Source organism: Carassius auratus, chromosome 48 (assembly GCF_003368295.1).
Source record: "Carassius auratus strain Wakin chromosome 48, ASM336829v1, whole genome shotgun sequence".
Lineage (NCBI taxonomy): Eukaryota > Metazoa > Chordata > Actinopteri > Cypriniformes > Cyprinidae > Carassius > Carassius auratus.
This window is the reverse complement of record NC_039290.1, coordinates 180,346-198,928: the sequence shown is the minus strand read 5'-3', so window position 1 is coordinate 198,928 and position 18,583 is coordinate 180,346. Positions and strand designations below refer to the sequence as shown.

Genomic DNA, 18,583 nt, shown 5'->3' with positions numbered 1-18,583 from the left:
ACTACACAGAATCTTGTAGATTACAATTTGCAACTAGACGGATGTACTGTTACTTCCTCTACAGTCAGAAATCTGGGTGTCATATTAGACAGCAATTTGTCTTTTGAAAATCATATATCCAATGTTAAAAAAACTGCATTTTTCCTTCTTCGAAACATTGCCAAGCTACGAAACATGTTATCTGTTTCTGATGCAGAAAAGCTAGTTCATGCATTCATGACCTCTAGACTGGACTATTGTAATGCACTTCTAGGTGGTTGTCCTGCTTCGTCAATAAACAAGCTACAGGTAGTCCAAAATACAGCAGCTAGAGTCCTTACCAGGTCAAGAAAATATGATCATATTACCCCACTTTTACAGTCTCTGCACTGGCTACCTATTAAGTTCTGTATCAGTTACAAATGATCATTACTTACCTATAAGGCCCTAAATGGTTTAACTCCTGCGTACCTAACTAGCCTTCTACCACGCCACAACCCATCACGCACCCTAAGGTCACAAAACGCTGGACTTTTGGTCGTTCCTAGGATAGCAAAGTCCACTAAAGGAGGTAGAGCTTTCTCACATTTGGCTCCCAAACTCTGGAATAGCCTTCCTGATAATGTTCGGGGTTCAGACACACTCTCTCTGTTTAAATCTAGATTAAAAACGTATCTCTTTCACCAAGCATTCGAATAATGTATCTCTTAAATTGTGAGTGTAGTTGCATCTGATAAAATGTGCATCTTTATTCATTAGCTTGGGTTAAACTAATTTTAGTTTGTTGGATCAGCAGCTATGCTAATGATGTCTCTATTTTGTTTCTATGTTTTGCCACGGATTTACACAAGCTCCAGTCTGGATCCAGAACACCTGAGAAGAGATGATGATGACCCTCAGAGGACCTCAGATGATGCTGACCCTGAATCAACAAACAGAACTAACAAATATTGCTACAAGTGTGACTACATCATATAACAATTATTAATTAATAATATTAATAATGTTCATCGTCTAGCTGACGATGTCTTGTATTAATTTGTTTTTCTAAAAATCCTGTCAAACATGCACAAACTGACAGTCACCACCATAAGCATCTACTAAATATTGTAGAAACATAATTTTCTGTAAAGTTGCTTTGTAACGATTTGTATTGTAAAAAGTGCTATACAAATAAACTTGAATTGAAAAAGTGTATTGGCAGGTAACTCTTTCCAAAATTTCCAGAGAAAATACGAGAAAGTACCCAATGGCCACTGGCATTACCGTGTACTTCCCTTCGGCCTTCACGGGGCACCGGCCATATTCCAGCGGTTAACCTCTTAGCCAGCACCCCGACGCCCTCGTCCTTATCACTTATATGATGTCTACGTTTCTGTCTAGTGTTTTATAATTGAAAGAAACTATGTAGTGGTATGTTTACTGACTAAATAGTTTGTAGAAGCCTTCAATACTATTGGGAAATATATTTTCTTATATTTGGGGGGTGGGGGGTGTAGACATAGTCTTAGGAGTCTATTTTTCATAGTCTATTTGCAGCAGTCTAATTTTTCATGATATCTTATTCAGGAGGAGATGGAAGGATATAAAACTGGAGCAACGACAGTGAAGGACGAGAGAGGACCAGGCCTGGGTTTTATTTTATGTTTTGGTTTTTATTTGAGTGCATCAGTCGTCCGTGAGGGGCTGATGCGCTGTTTTGTATTTATTTAGATTATTAAAGTCTTGTTTTGATTGGTGGTTCCCGCCTCCTTTTTCCGGATGAATATGAAGGTTTTATTGTTACAGCTTCTTTCCAAAGACACCAAAATTATGTTTGTAACACACTGAAGTAGGAAACTCTTACAATTATAAGTTTGGTAGAGCACTTTCAGCTGTGAGTCCTATAATGGGGGCTGCTGGCTAACAGGTAAATGGACGTTTTGCTCAGACCTCATCAAGCCTACACTGCGGCTTACCTGGACAATGTTATTATCCACTTGGAGAGCTGGAGGATGCACCTGGGGCATCTATGGAGGGCGTTGACGGAGCTCCGGTGGGCTGGCCTGACCCCAAGCAGTGTCACCTCGGCCTCACCGAAGCCAAGTACCTGGGCTACAAGATTGGTAGAGGGCTCATCATGCCTCAGGAGAAGAAGGTTGAGGTGGTGAAGAAGTTCCTACATCCCACAAACAAGACCCAGGTACGACCATTCTTGGGGTTGGTGAGCTACTACCGCTGCTTTATTCCTAACTTCTCCTCTATAGTCTGCACCCTGTCAGACCTAATCAGGAAAGGGCAACCAGAGGCAATAGTCTGGACCCTTGAAACAGAAGCCGCATTCCAGACCCTGAAAACGGCCCAGACGTCCTCCCCCATCTTACACTCCCCAGACTTCGGCTGCCCCTTCACCCTATATACCGACACCTACGGCACCGGCTTAGGAGCAGTTCTCTCTCAGCTCCGGGATGGAGAAGAGCACCCCGTGGTCTATATCAGTAGGAAACTCTCCCACGCAGAAACCAGGTATGCGGCGCTGGAGAAGGAGGCCCTGGCCATAAAGTAGGCAGTCCTGGAGTTGAATTACTAACTCTGGGGCCACCGGTTCACCCTCGTTATGGATTAGGCCCGCTCCAGTGTATTTCCCAGGTAAAAGACACAAACACCCGTGTGACCAGATGGTTCCTAGCCTTCCAGGACTTCTGTTTCCAAGTGCTACATCGGGCCTGGGCCGACCACGGGAATGCGGATGGATGCTCCCTGGGCTGGTCCAGATGGGCAGGTCTTGCAGGTAACATCAAATTGCCCTTCCATAATACCCCCGCAAAAAGTTGTGTGTTTCCCCACAGAACCAGGGCAACGCCTGGGGGGTGGGAGTCGATCAAACAATCATTACACCTGTGCGTGATGAGTGGAGCTCGTCCCCACCGGCTACAAAAGCAAGAGGAAGAGGCTTTCAAGGCAAGTTACACCGACACTCCAGGAGACACCAACGAATGTCTTTGTTTATCTGCTCGTTCACAGACTCAGACGGCACCCCAGGAGAGTGACATTCACCACAGAACTGCACCCCACATGCACAGAGTGGAAGCCTGCACCAGTCACCCTCCGGGGCACTTACCAGCTGTACAGGGTCTGTGTTCTCATTCACCCTCCGACAAGCATGCAAGGATTAATCCTATAATATATCAAAAAACAAACAAACAAAAAAACAAAAAAAACGGTGCTTCTGAGAACAACTGAGAAAGTTAGTTCCAAAAGAGTGCAGTTTCGGGAGTACACTCGGGCCTGCGAGGGGCGATGGGTGTATGTGATGAGTGGAGCGGGCCCAAGAGCCGTGGGAATGGAGTGAGGCCGGTAGAGTTAGTTGGAAATGAGAGACACCTGCTACACACACCAGTCTCGAGTCCCACGGACGAGATCGTAAGGATACAAAAGAGGAGCTACGACAGTGAAGGATGACCAGGCTTGGATTTTCTTTTGTGTCTGGTTTAGTTTGTGTGCAGCAGTTGGCCATTTTGTGTTTATTTTATTGTTAAAGTTTTATTTGAATGTCCGCCAGTTCCCGCCTCCTTCTTCACGTGACTACTAAGGTTTTGTATATTGGTACATAGCGCTTGAACCATTTTGCACTAAAACTGATGAAAACTTGCTTCTGCTAATGCGCAGCTTGTTACAAAACCGAGTTCTGATTGGCCAATCACGTTATTCGTGACTTATCTCAAGAAGATCATTCTAACATTTAATTTTCATGATAAGTTTTACATAATACAATTTATTAAATCAAAGGGAATGGTGATGGGGGAAGGTTGTTTTACTGATGGGATGCTTTTTGTCATTTATTTCAACCAGGGGATGCCATCCCCCCACATCCCCCCTCAATTTGAGCCCTGCAGGTGATAACAGCTCTAGATCTCACCCCAACCTCGGTTTTTCAGCCAGTGACCGGTGCACTCTGTTGGACTCTGGGATCCTCCAGGACTCCATCCCTAAACACTTGTGCGAGTAGCTCAGAGAAGAAGACAGACAGCCAAGGTCCTTCTATGGATTCAGGTAACCCAATAATTCTTATATTATTACACCAACTACGAGACTCAAGGTCCAAGAGTTTAGCAAGCACAGGTAGTTTCTAAGGTGAGCACGCGCTCATCCTGCAAACAGTGACTTTAAAATCTGCAGAGAAAGCAGCCCGATGGTCCTCCAGAAGGTTAGCGATAGCTGCCATGCTAACATCTTTGCTGTCATCTCCGCAAAGATGCCACAATTTTCTGTTTCTTTTTTTGCCTTGTTTTGCTGATTTAGCTTTCATAATTCGATATTGATATGTGCACGCCAAATATTTGGCAGTGAAAAAGAAATAAGTTGTGGGGTTTTAAGGAAGATATAGATTTAAAAAAGTTGCAAGAGCGAGACTCAACGCCTGTCTACACCATCTTACAAACCAGAAGTCTCAGGTTTAGTTATTTTAGTACAAGAAGTTAAATTAAACAGAACTAAGAAATGTTGACTTGTCAGCTAGGTAGAATAATAGTTTAATTTGATTAGTTTTTTATATATATATATATATATATATATATATATATATATATATATATATATATATATATATCTGTTTCCAAGAAGAGCTTTTTTAATCAGGCAAAACACTGATGATTTAGCATATTTTACCTGAAAATCGCTCCTGGTTTCCTGGTTCGATCATGTTTTTTTTTAACATCATCATCATTTTGAGGAAGAACGGCACACATTCAAATTCTGTCCTGAAGAATCCCTCTGTCCTGTATCTGATTATTCATCCCTGAGGAACACTGGGACATTCATGACTATCATCTGCATAAAAACAAGAAGAACAATATGTAAATTAACAGGGAAATAATTTTAATGTCACACACACACAGACACACGGTTGACTTTGGGCAATAAAGCAGGAAACACAGCTCTGAATAAAGACCTAAACCACAGAAGGGAGTTTTTCTGTCCAGGAAAAGCAAAGCTGGGAGGAGCAGAAGAGGAGAAATGATCGTGATATCAGTCTGTCCTGATAAAAGAAGAAACACAATCACTCCTGAATCACAGCATCTACAGGTAAGAAACTCTGAGATCATGATTACTGATAGTTTAACTTCACATTGATTATGATCTGACTGATTTAACTGTGTTCATATTATATTATACTCAGCTGATCACAGGTTAACTAGTGAATGTCTGGATTTTGTAAATTTTGTCTGTTGCTATCTAAACTTTTTCAGTTTAATTATATACAGCTTCTTTGAGAACATTTAAGAGAAAATAAACACAAAAATAAATCAACTTAAAAATAAACTTCATATACATCGATTGATACAAAGATTTCCTCACAATTAATTTCCCAATAAAACAAGTGTAACTTATGTTTAAATTATTATATGAGAAAAACAAGGAAATAAAAGGACAATTTAGTAAAATTGTGTTTGCAGTAGTGTACTTACAGCAGCAGTGCAACACTCGATCTCACTGAGAGAGTTTGATTCTGGAGCTTTTAACAGCAGAAATGTGCCGCATAAAACAATAGACTGAAATAAATATTATAATTCTTAATGGTAAAAGACTAAATATCCTACGGTAAATACTTGTTAATTGGTTAAGAGTAAGTTAATCTACAGTGAAAAATTTTTGTAAATCTAACATGATCATTTTACAGTACTTTTCTTGTTAATTATATCACTTTTTTTGTGTTTAAAGTGGTTGTCAGTGTTTGATAAAGGCAAAAACAGAATTTAGTACTTCAGCAGGTTGGTATATTAACATTATATGAGTTAATGAAATATTTACTTTGACTGTAAATTTAACTTAAATGATTTGTGTTTTTCTCTCAGAAATGGAGAGAATCACATGTATGTCTCTTCTGCTCACAGGTGAGTGAGTGCTTGACTAGTTCTAGTGTTGATAGTTAGTGTTAGTGCTGCTGACCGTGTTCAAGTGTGTTTGAATGAGTGTGTAATGTGTGTGTTGTTGAGGAGATTGAGTAAAATACTAAGATACTCCACTACTGTACTAGCACTTCTTGTCTTGAATGTGAATGTGTCTCTCCTCAGCTGTGGTCAGTTCTTCTGCACGAGCTCCGCGTCAGTATCACTTTGTGAATCAGAACCTGAGCTGGACTGAAGCTCAGAGTTACTGCAGAGAGAAATACACAGATCTGGTCACTATCAGTGACATACAAGAACAGAATGACACTGAACAGGCCATAAAGAGAGTGAACAGCAATGCTGACCGTGTCTGGATTGGACTGAAGAGCACAGACTCATGGATATGGTCTCTGAGTGACCCTGCCTTCTACAGAGAACACGAGTCTCAGTACAGGAACTGGGGATCAAAACAACCAAATGGAGATGGAGACTGTATTTACATGAAATGTGTGAATGATCATAAAGGACAGTGGCATGATGTAGACTGTAGTAAAGAAATGTATTTCATCTGCTATAATGGTGAGTTCAGCTGTATGTGATCAGAGCACCCAGAAATGTGCTCAAAACAACATTAAGTATTTTTATGACCAGTAAAAAAATAAATAAATAAATAAATAAAAAAAAATATATATATATATATATATATATATATATATATATATATATATAAGCTGTGTTTCCTTTTTCTTAAATGAGAGCAGAAAGAACTGTTTTCTCTTTTTTTTTTTTTTTTTTATTATTTCCACTAGGAATACTATGCACTATAAATCAATTTCAGACAAATGTCTTTCTGTTTTAAAGGCAGCAGTAAAGGATTCATCTCTGTACAAGAGAAAAAGAGCTGGACTGAAGCTCAGAAATACTGCAGAGAGAGATACACAGATCTGGCCAGCGTGAGGAATCAGACTGAGAATGAACAGATTCAGAAGATCATAGACAAAAACAGAACTTCAAGTGATAAAGATAAACAAGTCTGGATCGGTCTGCACAGACTCTGGGTTTGGTCAGATAACAGCACCTCCACATTCACACACTGGAAATCTAATAGACCCAAAACCAGCAACACTAATCACGATGACTGTGCATTGATTGATCGCCAAGGAATATGGACAGATGAGAAGTGTTCAGAAAAGCATCCCTTTGTGTGTTATGATGGTGAGTAGATCAATCCTCTGAGCTGCTGTACGTCTACATGTCAAACTACAGAATCTCTCTCATCATTACAGAAGAAGTTCAATGAGCCCACTATAACTTCACGTGTGTTCCTGTTATTATAGATTATATATTGTAGATATAACGTGCTGTTCGATCATCACTTTCTCTCCATGTTGTTCCAAACCTTTAAGGCTTCAGTTAATCTTCAAAACACAAATCAAGATATTTTTTACAGAAACCTGAGAGATTTAAAAATCCAAAATACCAAAACATATAAGATTCAAACACATTATAAGGAGAATCCATGTGAATCAAGAGTTTTAAGTTGAATAATGACATTATTGAGTCAGACAGTAGAGCTGTGAATATCTGATTTTAACTTGTTTGTGATTGATTAACTTTACACAGTTTCCCGATAACGTTTGATCTTAGCGCTTAAGAAAGTTTTCTACGAGTCATTTTACGATTGTTCGTTATTGTTTCACGTGCATTTCCCAAAAATGCACTTAACACATTTGCATGTAGCTGTGCTTTTAGTGCTACTCAGGAGTCGCTGTCCGTTTGTCAAGTGCTGAAATGTCACCTTATAGAATGGCTCGTAATTGTAGTACACAATCATTTATTGATGTTAACCTAATGCTGCGTTCCAGACAGACAACTTGAATACAACTATAAAATAATACAAAATTAGATTATATAATATTATATTATAGTGTATAATATTATACTTTACATAATAATATATAATATACTTTATATACAGTGTAGAGAGAGAGAGAGAGAGAGAGACGTTATTTGTGGGTCCAATAAAAGTCATTGACGTTATTAATAATAATTAATGATATTATCATTAATAATATCTTCATGATTTTCATCTCTGTTTTGAAGATTAACCAAAGTCTTAGAGGTCTGGAACCTCGTGAGAAAAACTTTTCATTTTTAGGTGAACTATCCCTTAAAAATATATATGGTCCAAGTAAGTTTTCTCATTGTAATTTAGTTGTTCCTGATGTACTAAAATAACTAAAACCATAATAATAATAATTAAGTATATATAAATATATATACATTAATAAAAAAAAAAAAACAATTCAAAATATTGATAAAAACTATATTAATATCTCAATAATACTAAAAAAGCACTGGCTCCTGTATTTCAAAGTTAAATGTTTTGTATCCTGATTTTCTTGCTCATCTGTTTGTGTTTCCAGATAATCTGGTTCTGGTCCGAGAGAATAAGACGTGGACTGAAGCTCTGAGACGCTGCAGAAACATGGACATGGACCTGGTGTCGGTGGATTCGGAGCAGATGCAGCGATGGGTGAAGATCTTGTTGATGAAAGCAAGTGCCTCCTCTGATCACGTGTGGCTGGGTCTGCGTCACTCCTGCACAATGGGGATCTGGTACTGGATCAACGGTCAGACCGTGTGCTACGATCAGTGGGCTTCTGATTATGACATCGGACTGGACGAATGTGATCAGACGGTGAGATCCGGAGCCATTCGGACCCGTGATAATCACTGGATCAGCCTTCCTGAAACTGAAGAAATCAACTTCATCTGCACCAAGTACATGTGATCCAGATTACACAGATTACTAATATTCATACATATAAAATATACATATAAAATGCCAATAATACAATTACCGGTTACTTTTCATTGATGACAAATTAACAAAACGATAGTAAGTTGTACATGTAAAAATTTCAGGCCATTTGGGCTCAATTCAAGTAAAATGGGGTGGTGTTGGGGCAGTGGACAAGACACATGCCTTTGGTGTGAGAGACCTGGGTTTGAATCCACTGTGAGACACCAATGTGTCCCTGAGCAAGACACTTAACCCCTAGATGCTAAAGAGGCGTGAGACCTCTGACATATATAGCAATTGTAAGTCGCTTTGGATAAAAGCATCAACTAAATGAATAAATGTCAATCAATTCAACTCCAGTTAATCTGTAAAGCATTTTTTCCTAATATATGTTGTTTCAAAGCAGCTTCACAGAAAATGTATATTGCATTGTTAGATTTAGGAAGTTTTCTGTTCTCAGACCCAAATGATCTCAATTTAAAGTCTTTTCATGTATATTTAAACGTCTGTCATGTTTCTGTCTATTTAAGCTTCTGTCATGGGGACAAATATTTACTGTGTTGCTTTATCATTGTGTTTTATTACGTAATATTTAGTACTAAGCACTTACATTTATTTTTCTGGAAATGATATGTTCCGCAAACTCCATCTAAAATAAATATCTTCTGTATTTTATCCTCTGTTTTAGCTAGTTTCCTGAAGAGTTCCTAAATGGACAATATATGGAAGATGCATTTATGTTTGTGTCATGTTTGGTTTGGTTTTCATGGACTTTTAATTTGCATCTTGTTGTTTCCTGTGGTTCCTTGGTCATCATGGTTTCTAAGTGAAGGTTTCTCTCATTTGTCACCATAGTTACTGATTATGTTGCTCACCTGTGTCTCATTCATTTCTTTCATTACGGTGTATTTATATTGTTCTCACTTGGTATTATTGACGGTTAACATTTTTGACTCAATGACAAAAGTGTGTGTGATGTTGATTAGTATAAAACCATCTACAATACATACATGTAAGCATAAATGTATAAACGTAATGATATCATATAATGATAATAAATATTGATTAAATGACTTAATTGAGTATTTGCATTATATTTGAAAATCAGCAGAAGCATTTAAATGAAGTGATGAAGGTTATAATGTGATTTAAAAAATGTGCTTATTTATACATGATACTAATGGAATTGTTGCAAATTACAGGAACATACACACACACACACACAGCAAAACTTTAACGCTGCTAAAACAAAAATTAAAAAGTTGAAATTAAATCGAGCGCAGCGTTAGTTCAGTCAGGCCACGGAGGCTTAGGCTGTGACCAGCTGATGGGGTCAGCTGTCAAATGGCTCCAATCACTACTATTCTCCAAATAGACACAGGACATATATACGTGGCACTACTGCTCGCTAAGTATGGTCAAATGGCACGCAAACTTCCCTCCTTCCCAATTATAAACATGAGCATATTACCGTGCACCTTCTCGTTGTCATCTCTTTGTTTCAGATCACGAAGGCTTTTAAGTCCCAGCTGGCATGGACCCCACTGCTGAGAGACACTCATCCTCATAACCAAGCTACAGGACAGATGTCCCACTGCCACATCTACACGATTACCACTGTTCGAAAAAAAAAAGTTGGGATACTGTACAAATTGTGAATAAAAACAGAATGTAGTGATGTGGAAGTTTCACGTTTCAATATTTTATTCAGAATACAACATAGATGATATATAAAATGTTTAAACTGAGAAAATTTATCATTTCTAAGGAAAAAATAAGTTGTTTTTCATAATTTCGTGGCATCAGCACATCTCAAAAAAGTTGGGACAAGGCCATGTTTACCACTGTGTGGCATCCCCTCTTCTTTTTATAACAGTCTGCAAACGTCTGGGGACTGAGGAGACAAGTTGCTCAAGTTCAGGAATAGGAATGTTGTCCCATTCTTGTCTAATACAGGCTTCTAGCTGCTCAACTGTCTTAGGTCTTTGTCCCATCTTTCTCTTTATGATGCACCAAATGTTTTCTATGGGGGGAAAATCTGGACTGCAGGCTGGATTAAATTTCAGTAACTGAATCCTTCTACGCAGCAATGATGTTGTAATTGATGCAGTATATGGCCTGGCATTGTCATGCTGGAAAATGCAAGGTCTTCCCTGAAAGAGACGAAGTCTGGATGGGAGCATATGTTGTTCTAGAACTTGGATATACCTTTCAGCATTGATGGTGCCTTTCCAGATGTGTAAGCTGCCCATGCCACATGCACTCATTTAACCCCATACCATATTTTATGCAGCATCATGTGGGAATTGGTGATCCTCTGCCAGACAGGAAACGCCAACTCAGGCGAACAATCCAAGGCACTAACACTGGCGGCAGGAACATCCAAACAAACAGGAACTAGAGGACACTGAACAGAGGGAGACAACAAAGAACCAGTAACAACGTTCTGACAATGAGCAAGACAAACAGGACTATTTGTAGACCCACAGAACAAGACGCACCTGCCGCTGATCTGATCACTCGTCAGTAACAGCTGACGCTGATAGACAATCAAACCAGAGCAGAAACACCAAATGAGCAGATGAACCTGCGAACCGTGAGAACAAAACACTGATGATTTAGCATATTTGACCTGAAAAGCACTCCTGGTTTCCTGGTTCACTCGTGTGTGTTTTACTGTCATCAGCAGCCTTTTGAGGAAGAATGGCACACATTCAAATTCTGTCCTGAAGATCGGTTCGTATCGGATTAGTCACCTCAGAGGAAGACTGGGATATTTATGACTATTTTTGCATAATAAAAATGACATGAATATGCAAATTAAACAAGGAAAAACACAGACAAGAGACACTGGAGATAAACAGATGGGGAATACAAAAATAGTATATCAAATATAAAAATATTTTATTAAACAATTATTTAAAAAAATACTAAAAATATACTTCTGCTCTATCAGACATCAGCAGACTCTCTTTCACATCTCATCGAAGTCTCGACTTTACCTCGGATGTCCCCAGAGACATAAAAACTGATATTGCGCAGACATCAGCTGTTTTTATTTAGAGCTAGTTATTAATGCTATAACCTATTGAAAGTGCCCCCTGGGGGTGTTAAAAGCGGTCTTCCAATCATCTTTGATGAAGGTCCAACTTTGTGAAGAAGGCTCCCTGCAGTCTCTCGAAAGCTGAAGACATAAAAGGCAAGGGATAGGTGTTCCTTACCGTGATGTTTTTCAGTCCTCGATAATCAAGAAAAGGACACGGGGTACCATCCTTCTTACCGACAAAGAAACTTGCTGCTGCAGAAGAGGAAGGGCGGATGAGTTTGGGTGATAGAGAATAATAAATATATTTGTCCATGGCCTCCCTCTCCGGCGCGGAAAGGGAGTAGAACTTGCCCTTAGGGGGATACATACCTGGCAATAACTCTATGGGACAGTCATAAGAACGATGCGGAGGAAAAGAAGCAGCCGGGGACGTACTGAACACTCCCTTCAGGTCGAAGTACTCCCCGGGCATGTTAGACAGGTCTGTTTGTTCCTCCTGCAACAAAGAATAAGACACAGAAGAACAATCAGACACCTAACAATTCTCACTCCAAGACATGATAGTGTTCTGCTGCCAGTTTATGTGAGGGTTATGTAGTGTGAGCCAGAGGTGCCACAAAACCACCGGAGCCCCAGCAGAGTCAATGAGGAGGAACGGAATATCCTCTACGTGGTTGCCTGACATGACAAGACTCACCGGTCAGGTATAGTGTGTGACGGAGGACAGGAGTTGACCATCCAGAGCATTAACAGCGATGGGATGTGTGATGGGAATGATGGGAATCCCGAGTCTGCTGGCCAGGCTTCGGTCCATGAAGTTCCAATCCACCCCGGAGTCCACCCAGGCGTCGCACTGATGATGAGAGGTGGCCCACTGCAGTCTGACCGGGAGGAGCGTAGATTCTCGGGATGATTCACACAAGGAAATGCCACCAATCAGTAACCTCCCTGCTACTGAAGGGCCCTGACTTTTACCGGCCACTGTACCACGAAATGACCCGCTGCTCCACAATATAAGCACAGTCCCTGCGCTCTTCTGTGGTGGGTGGAACTGCAGATGATGGTGTGGGCACAGTTGGCACATGGACAGGATCGACTCTCAGATGTTGCAGCTGGTTGGTAAGATCAGAGACCTGCGCTACCAAGGCCTGAACTGCTCAACCGGTTGCCGTAATCTGTTCATCCTGATGATCAAACCGACCGTCGTTCTTCTTTAAAATCGATGGATCCATGACAGTTCAGATCGTTATGTCAGGGACAGGAACACTGGATCCAGCTGCGAATGAACAAGGTATTTATTAAATACTCAAGATAACAAACAAGGCCAGATAGAAGATACAAGTCTCTGGTCGGCAGGTGTTCATTGGCAGTGCAGGGATTGCAGTGGACAGAATCCTAACAGGAACTGAAACAGGAAACTACAATGTCGAAACGCCAACTCAGATGTTTCCCCTGAGAAATAAAAAACGATATTGCACAGACATCAGATGTTTTTATTTAGAGCTAGTTATTAATGCTATAACCTAATCTACAGACTAACCCTAACAGAAATGTTTTCTTATTTTATGAAGGATTTTGGATGTCTCCAAAATAAGACTGTCAAATTTAACTCACTTATAGGTACAAATTCAAGACAGCACAGGTGAATAGAGCACAAAGAGCACCAGAATTTTTATTATAGGTGGGCCTCCAGAAAACTGGATGGGCCAGTTAAAATCAGACGCCCCAAAAAAATTCAAAAAAATTCCAACATTCACCAACGTCATTCATTTCATTGGATCACTTTCTGGTGACGATGCAGAGTCCACATGTGGGGTAGAAGCCAGGGATTGGCTGAGAAGCTTTCACTCAAAGCTTTCCTCGGGCTGCTCATTGGATGAACCACTAGAATGAAAATCACTCACTATAGGCCTGGGCCCAATGGTAGCACCGCGGCTGGAATATAGTAAAACTTTTAAATAATATATATATATTATAATAATATAATAAATATATATATCAGGATACTTCCCCTGTTGATTGATTACAATAAGAATTGCAGATTTTTATTACAAGTTTTCTTAAATCAAATGTTTAAACATGAAAATAAACTGTCAAAATAAATATCCACTGATTTACATATATGTTTTACATTTTCCAGAGGGGATTCTGGATTTCTCTTTTTATCACTCCATAAATCAGAAAATACTGTCAATGTCAACTGACAGAAAACAAATATTTTCACCATATTTTCAGGAGTAAAATGTTACATAAATCAGTGTGAATGAAATATGAACAAACCCCTCTATAAAAACTTTCAGAATACAGAAAGGAATTAAACTCTCAGTTTTGGTGTGTGTAAGAGATGCTGAAGTGGAGAAAAAACTTTTAAATATATGAATCGAAATCTACAGACGCAAATAAACAAAGTGCAATAAATGAAAAACTTGAAAGTGTATTTTAGATATTCAGGCAACAGAGGAGGAAATAAACCTGATACACCACAGAAGGGAGTTTTTCTGTCCAGGAAATTGAAAGCTGGGAGGAGCAGAAAGAGACGTTGACTGATATCAGTCTGTGACACAAACACACAATCACTCCTGAAGCACAGCATCTACAGGTAAGAAACTCTGAGTTAAGATGTGATTAGCAGTGGTGCTTATATAACATTATACCAAACTAATAACTGTTTTACTGCTAAACGTTTGTGTGGTTTTTGGAAAACAATGTAATAAAAATGCATTTACAGTAAAACATTTACTACAATACTGCAATATCTGATCTCAATGTCTGTATGTGCCGCATAAAACAATACAATGTAAAAACTGATCATAATTTCACAAATAAAACATCTAAAATCTTGTGATGAAAACCTGTTAAACTTGTTAATGGTACGTTCCACTAATATACAGTGAAAACTGTTATAAATCTAACATTTCTTGTCATTTTACAGTACTTGTCTTGTTAACTATATCACTTTATCTGTGTTTAAGGTGGTTGTCAGTGTATGATAAAGGCAAAACAGAATTTAGTGCTTCAACAGGTTGGTATTTTAACATTATATCAGTTAATGAAATACTTTGCATGTAAGTGTTAACTTCTTGTGTGTATTTATAGCTGAAGTAGAGTCTAATAAACAATGATAAAGTAGAAATGGCATGATCTGATGTTCTGGATCTGGTCAGATGTTTCTTGAGACTGATTTGTGTTTTTCTCTCAGAAATGGAGAGAATCACATGTATGTCTCTTCTGCTCACAGGTGAGTGAGTGCTTGACTAGTTCTAGTGTTGATAGTTAGTGTTAGTGCTGCTGACCGTGTTCAAGTGTGTTTGAATGAGTGTGTAACGTGTGTGTTGTTGAGGAGATTGAGTAAAATACTAAGATACTCCACTACTGTACTAGCACTTCTTGTCTTGAATGTGAATGTGTCTCTCCTCAGCTGTGGTCAGTTCTTCTGCACGAGCTCCGCGTCAGTATCACTTTGTGAATCAGAAGAAGAGCTGGACTGAAGCTCAGAGTTACTGCAGAGAGAAATACACAGATCTGGTCACTATCAGTGACATACAAGAACAGAATGACATTGAACAGGCCATAAAGAGTAGCTCTGACCGTGTCTGGATTGGACTGAAGAACACAAGAGTTGGTTTCTGGAGTGACCCTGCCTTCTACACAGAACAGTACAGGAACTGGGGACCATCACAACCAGGAGGAGATGGAGACTGTGTTTACATGAACTGTGGGAATGGACAGAATTGTGTGAATAATCATAAAGGACAGTGGCATGATGTAGACTGTAGTAAAATAATGCCTTTCATCTGCTATAATGGTGAGTTCAGCTGTAAGTGATCATAAAACTCAGAAATGAGCTCAAAACATACTGTTTTCATGTCCAATAATAATACGCTCTTTTTGTTTTTTGGTAAATGAGAGCAGAAATAAGAAATGTATTTTCCTTTTTTAATTAAATTCCATTAGGAACATGATTCACTCAAATGTCTTTCTGTTTTAAAGCCAGTAAAGGATTCATCCCTGGACAAGGAGAAAAGAGCTGGACTGAAGCTCAGAAATACTGCAGAGAGAGACACACAGATCTGGCCAGCGTGAGGAATCAGACTGAGAATGAAGAGATTCAGAAGATCATAGACCAAAACATACCTTCACATAATCAAGATAATCAAGTCTGGATCGGTCTGCACAGACTCTGGGTTTGGTCAGATAACAGCACCTCCACATTCACACACTGGAAACATAGTTCTGATAACACACGTAAGAACTGCACATTGATTGTTATCAGTGATGAAGGACGATGGAAAGACGAGGAGTGTTCAGAAAAGCATCCCTTTGTGTGTTATGATGGTGAGTAGATCAATCCTCTGAGCTGCTGTACGTCTACATGTCAGTGTATTGTACTGTAATGTCATGGTGCAATCAAACTTTGGTAGTTTATGTTGTCTCACCGTTGGCATCATCTGAGGTCCTCTGAGGGGTTGGCGTCATCTCCTCTCAGGTCTTTGTAAGGGCTGGATCCAGACTGAAGCTTGAGTAAATCCTAGTTGGGCAGAAACAGAGATCCTGATTGTATCCTGATTTTCTTGCTCATCTTCTTGTGTTTCCAGATAATCTGGTTCTGGTCCGAGAGAAAAAGACGTGGACTGAAGCTCTGAGACGCTGCAGAAACATGGACATGGACCTGGTGTCGGTGGATTCGGAGCAGATGCAGCAGCGGGTGATGAATGTGACCTCGAGCGCTCTCTCTGATCACGTGTGGCTGGGTCTGCGTCACTCCTGCACAGTGGGGATCTGGTTCTGGGTCAAAGGTCAGACCGTGTGCTACGATCAGTGGGCTTCTGATTATGACATCGGACTGGACGAATGTGATCAGACGGTGAGATCCGGAGCCATTCGGACCCGTGATAATCACTGGATCAGCCTTCCTGAAACTGAAGAAATCAACTTCATCTGCACCAAGTACATGTGATCCAGATTACACAATCAGATTACTAACATGAAGCACTTGTGATGAGATTATATAATATTTAAAATGCCCATAATCAGATACCTGTTAATTATTGATTTTATTGATTACATATTCAGACAATGGCAGTACATTATTAATGTGATCATAAAAAAAGTACTTAGAATACATTACTAATAATCTGCAATCTCATAGATTGTTACTAAATAAAGTTTTCGTCATGTATTTAGGAATCCTTAATGGACTAAAATGAGTCGAAAAAAACAGATTCAGTCAAGCCATTTGGACTCAAATGATTCAGTTCAATTGACTGAGCAAAGTGACATTCAGCCAAGTACAAACTCAGTGCACAACACAACTGCATTTAACCCATCCAAAGAACACACACAAACCATGAACACACACCTGGGGAGCAGTTGGGGGCTCAGTGCACTTCCCTTCAATGGAATTCAATTAAATTCCACTTTATTTGCTTTTTCACAATAAATATTATTTCAAAGCAGAAAATTTATATTTCATTGTTACAATTGGGAAGTTTCTTGTAATATGACTCAAATTATCTCCATTTAAAGTCTTTTCATGTCAATTTGAACTTCTATAATGTTTTCACTTGTTTAAGTTCAGTTATATGATTCAATTTCATGACTCATGAGGTGATGAATACAAATATTTACTGTTTCCTTTCATTTTGCATTACTGATTTTGTTTGTTTGTTTAGTACATTTTATTTACTACTTAAATTTACTTTTATTGAATCAATGGCCTAAGCAAACTCCATCTAAAATTACTTAGACACATTTATATGCAATCATAATACATGCCACTGAATAAAAACTATTCTGTATTTTAACCTGTGCTTTTGCTTGTTTCATACAGAGTTCCTTAATGGAAACTGTGATGCAAAATACTTAAGATAGAATTACATGTCAGATCATATTTCACTGCTTTTGCATTTTTCCCTTCATATGGACAGAATATGAAAGCATTAAAATATTATTCTTCCTCCTATCTCATATGTTTTCCATCACCATTTGCATTTAGGGACTTTCCTAATCCAGCTTTCTAGCTTTAAATAATAATCCAGCTTGCTTTAAATAAAAATAATTAGCAAAGAATGCATGCAAACATAATCAGATAAATGTAATATTAAAATAATGCTTATTCATATTCCAATATTGCGGCAAATTACACTATCTACAAATATATACAATAAAACACAAAAAAATGAATGAATAATGAAAAATTACATGTTTGACTTGACATTTGTGCATATAATTATACAAATAACCGCCTGTATGTAAATATATTTCTGATTGTCAGTGATTTTCGTCATTGTTGAATTTCTGTACATTCATGATTCATTCTATTATCTTTTCCTGACAAAATAAAGCTTTGCATGAAATCTCATTTGACACTGATGTCATCTTGTGGGAACCTGATCTCTTATCTCTCTCATTAATTCTGAATGTACATGAGGAAGATGAACGAATCAGACTGGATTTGGTGTGGTTTTGGAGAAACTGGGTGTAGTCTGGAGGGATCTTAAACTCTAAAAAGTTCATATTATTGTCCAGTCTGGAGAGAACAAGAGCTTGGTCAAGAAGATGGGTGGCTTGCTCTGACAGGAAGGGTCTAATCTTCCTAATGTTGTATAAGGCAAACCTGCAGGACCAGGTTGTTGTAGAAATATGGTCTGTGAAGCTTAACTGATGATCCATCACAACTCCTAGGTTTCTGGCTCTCCTCGAAGGAGTAATGGTTGACGACCCCAGCTGTATAGAGAAGTTGTGATGAAGCAATGGGTTAGCTGGAATCACCAGGAGTTCTGTCTTCGTAAGGTTAAGCTGAAGGTGATGGTCATTCATCCAGCTAGAAATGTCACTCAGACAGGCTAAAATACGAGCATCTACTGTCGGGTCATCAGGCTGGAA

General features: G+C 38.9%; 2 protein-coding genes across 3 annotated transcripts; both read left to right on the top strand.

The window, feature by feature from the left end:
* Positions 1-4,945: 4,945 nt before the first annotated feature.
* LOC113065329 (C-type mannose receptor 2-like) lies at positions 4,946-9,597 on the top strand. 2 transcript variants are annotated; one of them, XM_026236556.1, is made up of 6 exons: positions 4,946-5,043; positions 5,680-5,729; positions 5,814-5,852; positions 6,033-6,425; positions 6,708-7,061; positions 8,273-9,597. In XM_026236556.1, exons 3-6 carry the CDS (start codon positions 5,816-5,818, stop codon positions 8,638-8,640), a joined length of 1,152 nt encoding a protein of 383 aa, XP_026092341.1. In that variant the 5' UTR covers positions 4,946-5,043; positions 5,680-5,729; positions 5,814-5,815; the 3' UTR covers positions 8,641-9,597. The 2 variants fall into 2 exon arrangements, with proteins under 2 accessions (XP_026092341.1, XP_026092342.1); XM_026236557.1 differs by lacking the exon at positions 5,680-5,729.
* A 4,689-nt stretch (positions 9,598-14,286) lies between these two features.
* Positions 14,287-18,035, top strand: LOC113065328 (C-type mannose receptor 2-like). The gene is made up of 5 exons (XM_026236555.1): positions 14,287-14,297; positions 14,898-14,936; positions 15,117-15,503; positions 15,689-16,033; positions 16,294-18,035. The coding sequence occupies exons 2-5, from the start codon at positions 14,900-14,902 to the stop codon at positions 16,653-16,655; spliced, it is 1,131 nt and encodes a 376-aa protein (XP_026092340.1). The 5' UTR covers positions 14,287-14,297; positions 14,898-14,899; the 3' UTR covers positions 16,656-18,035.
* The last annotated feature ends 548 nt before the right edge of the window (positions 18,036-18,583 follow it).

Bases quoted from the DNA above. Each gene is read 5' to 3' on its own strand.
- LOC113065328 (XM_026236555.1), top strand. From the start codon at position 14,900: ATGGAGAGAATCACATGTATGTCTCTTCTGCTCACAG. The intron at 14,937-15,116 runs GTGAGTGAGTGC...GTCTCTCCTCAG, and splicing joins TATGTCTCTTCTGCTCACAG to CTGTGGTCAGTTCTTCTGCA. The intron at 16,034-16,293 runs GTGAGTAGATCA...TTGTGTTTCCAG, and splicing joins TCCCTTTGTGTGTTATGATG to ATAATCTGGTTCTGGTCCGA.
- LOC113065329 (XM_026236557.1), top strand. From the start codon at position 5,816: ATGGAGAGAATCACATGTATGTCTCTTCTGCTCACAG. The intron at 5,853-6,032 runs GTGAGTGAGTGC...GTCTCTCCTCAG, and splicing joins TATGTCTCTTCTGCTCACAG to CTGTGGTCAGTTCTTCTGCA. The intron at 7,062-8,272 runs GTGAGTAGATCA...TTGTGTTTCCAG, and splicing joins TCCCTTTGTGTGTTATGATG to ATAATCTGGTTCTGGTCCGA.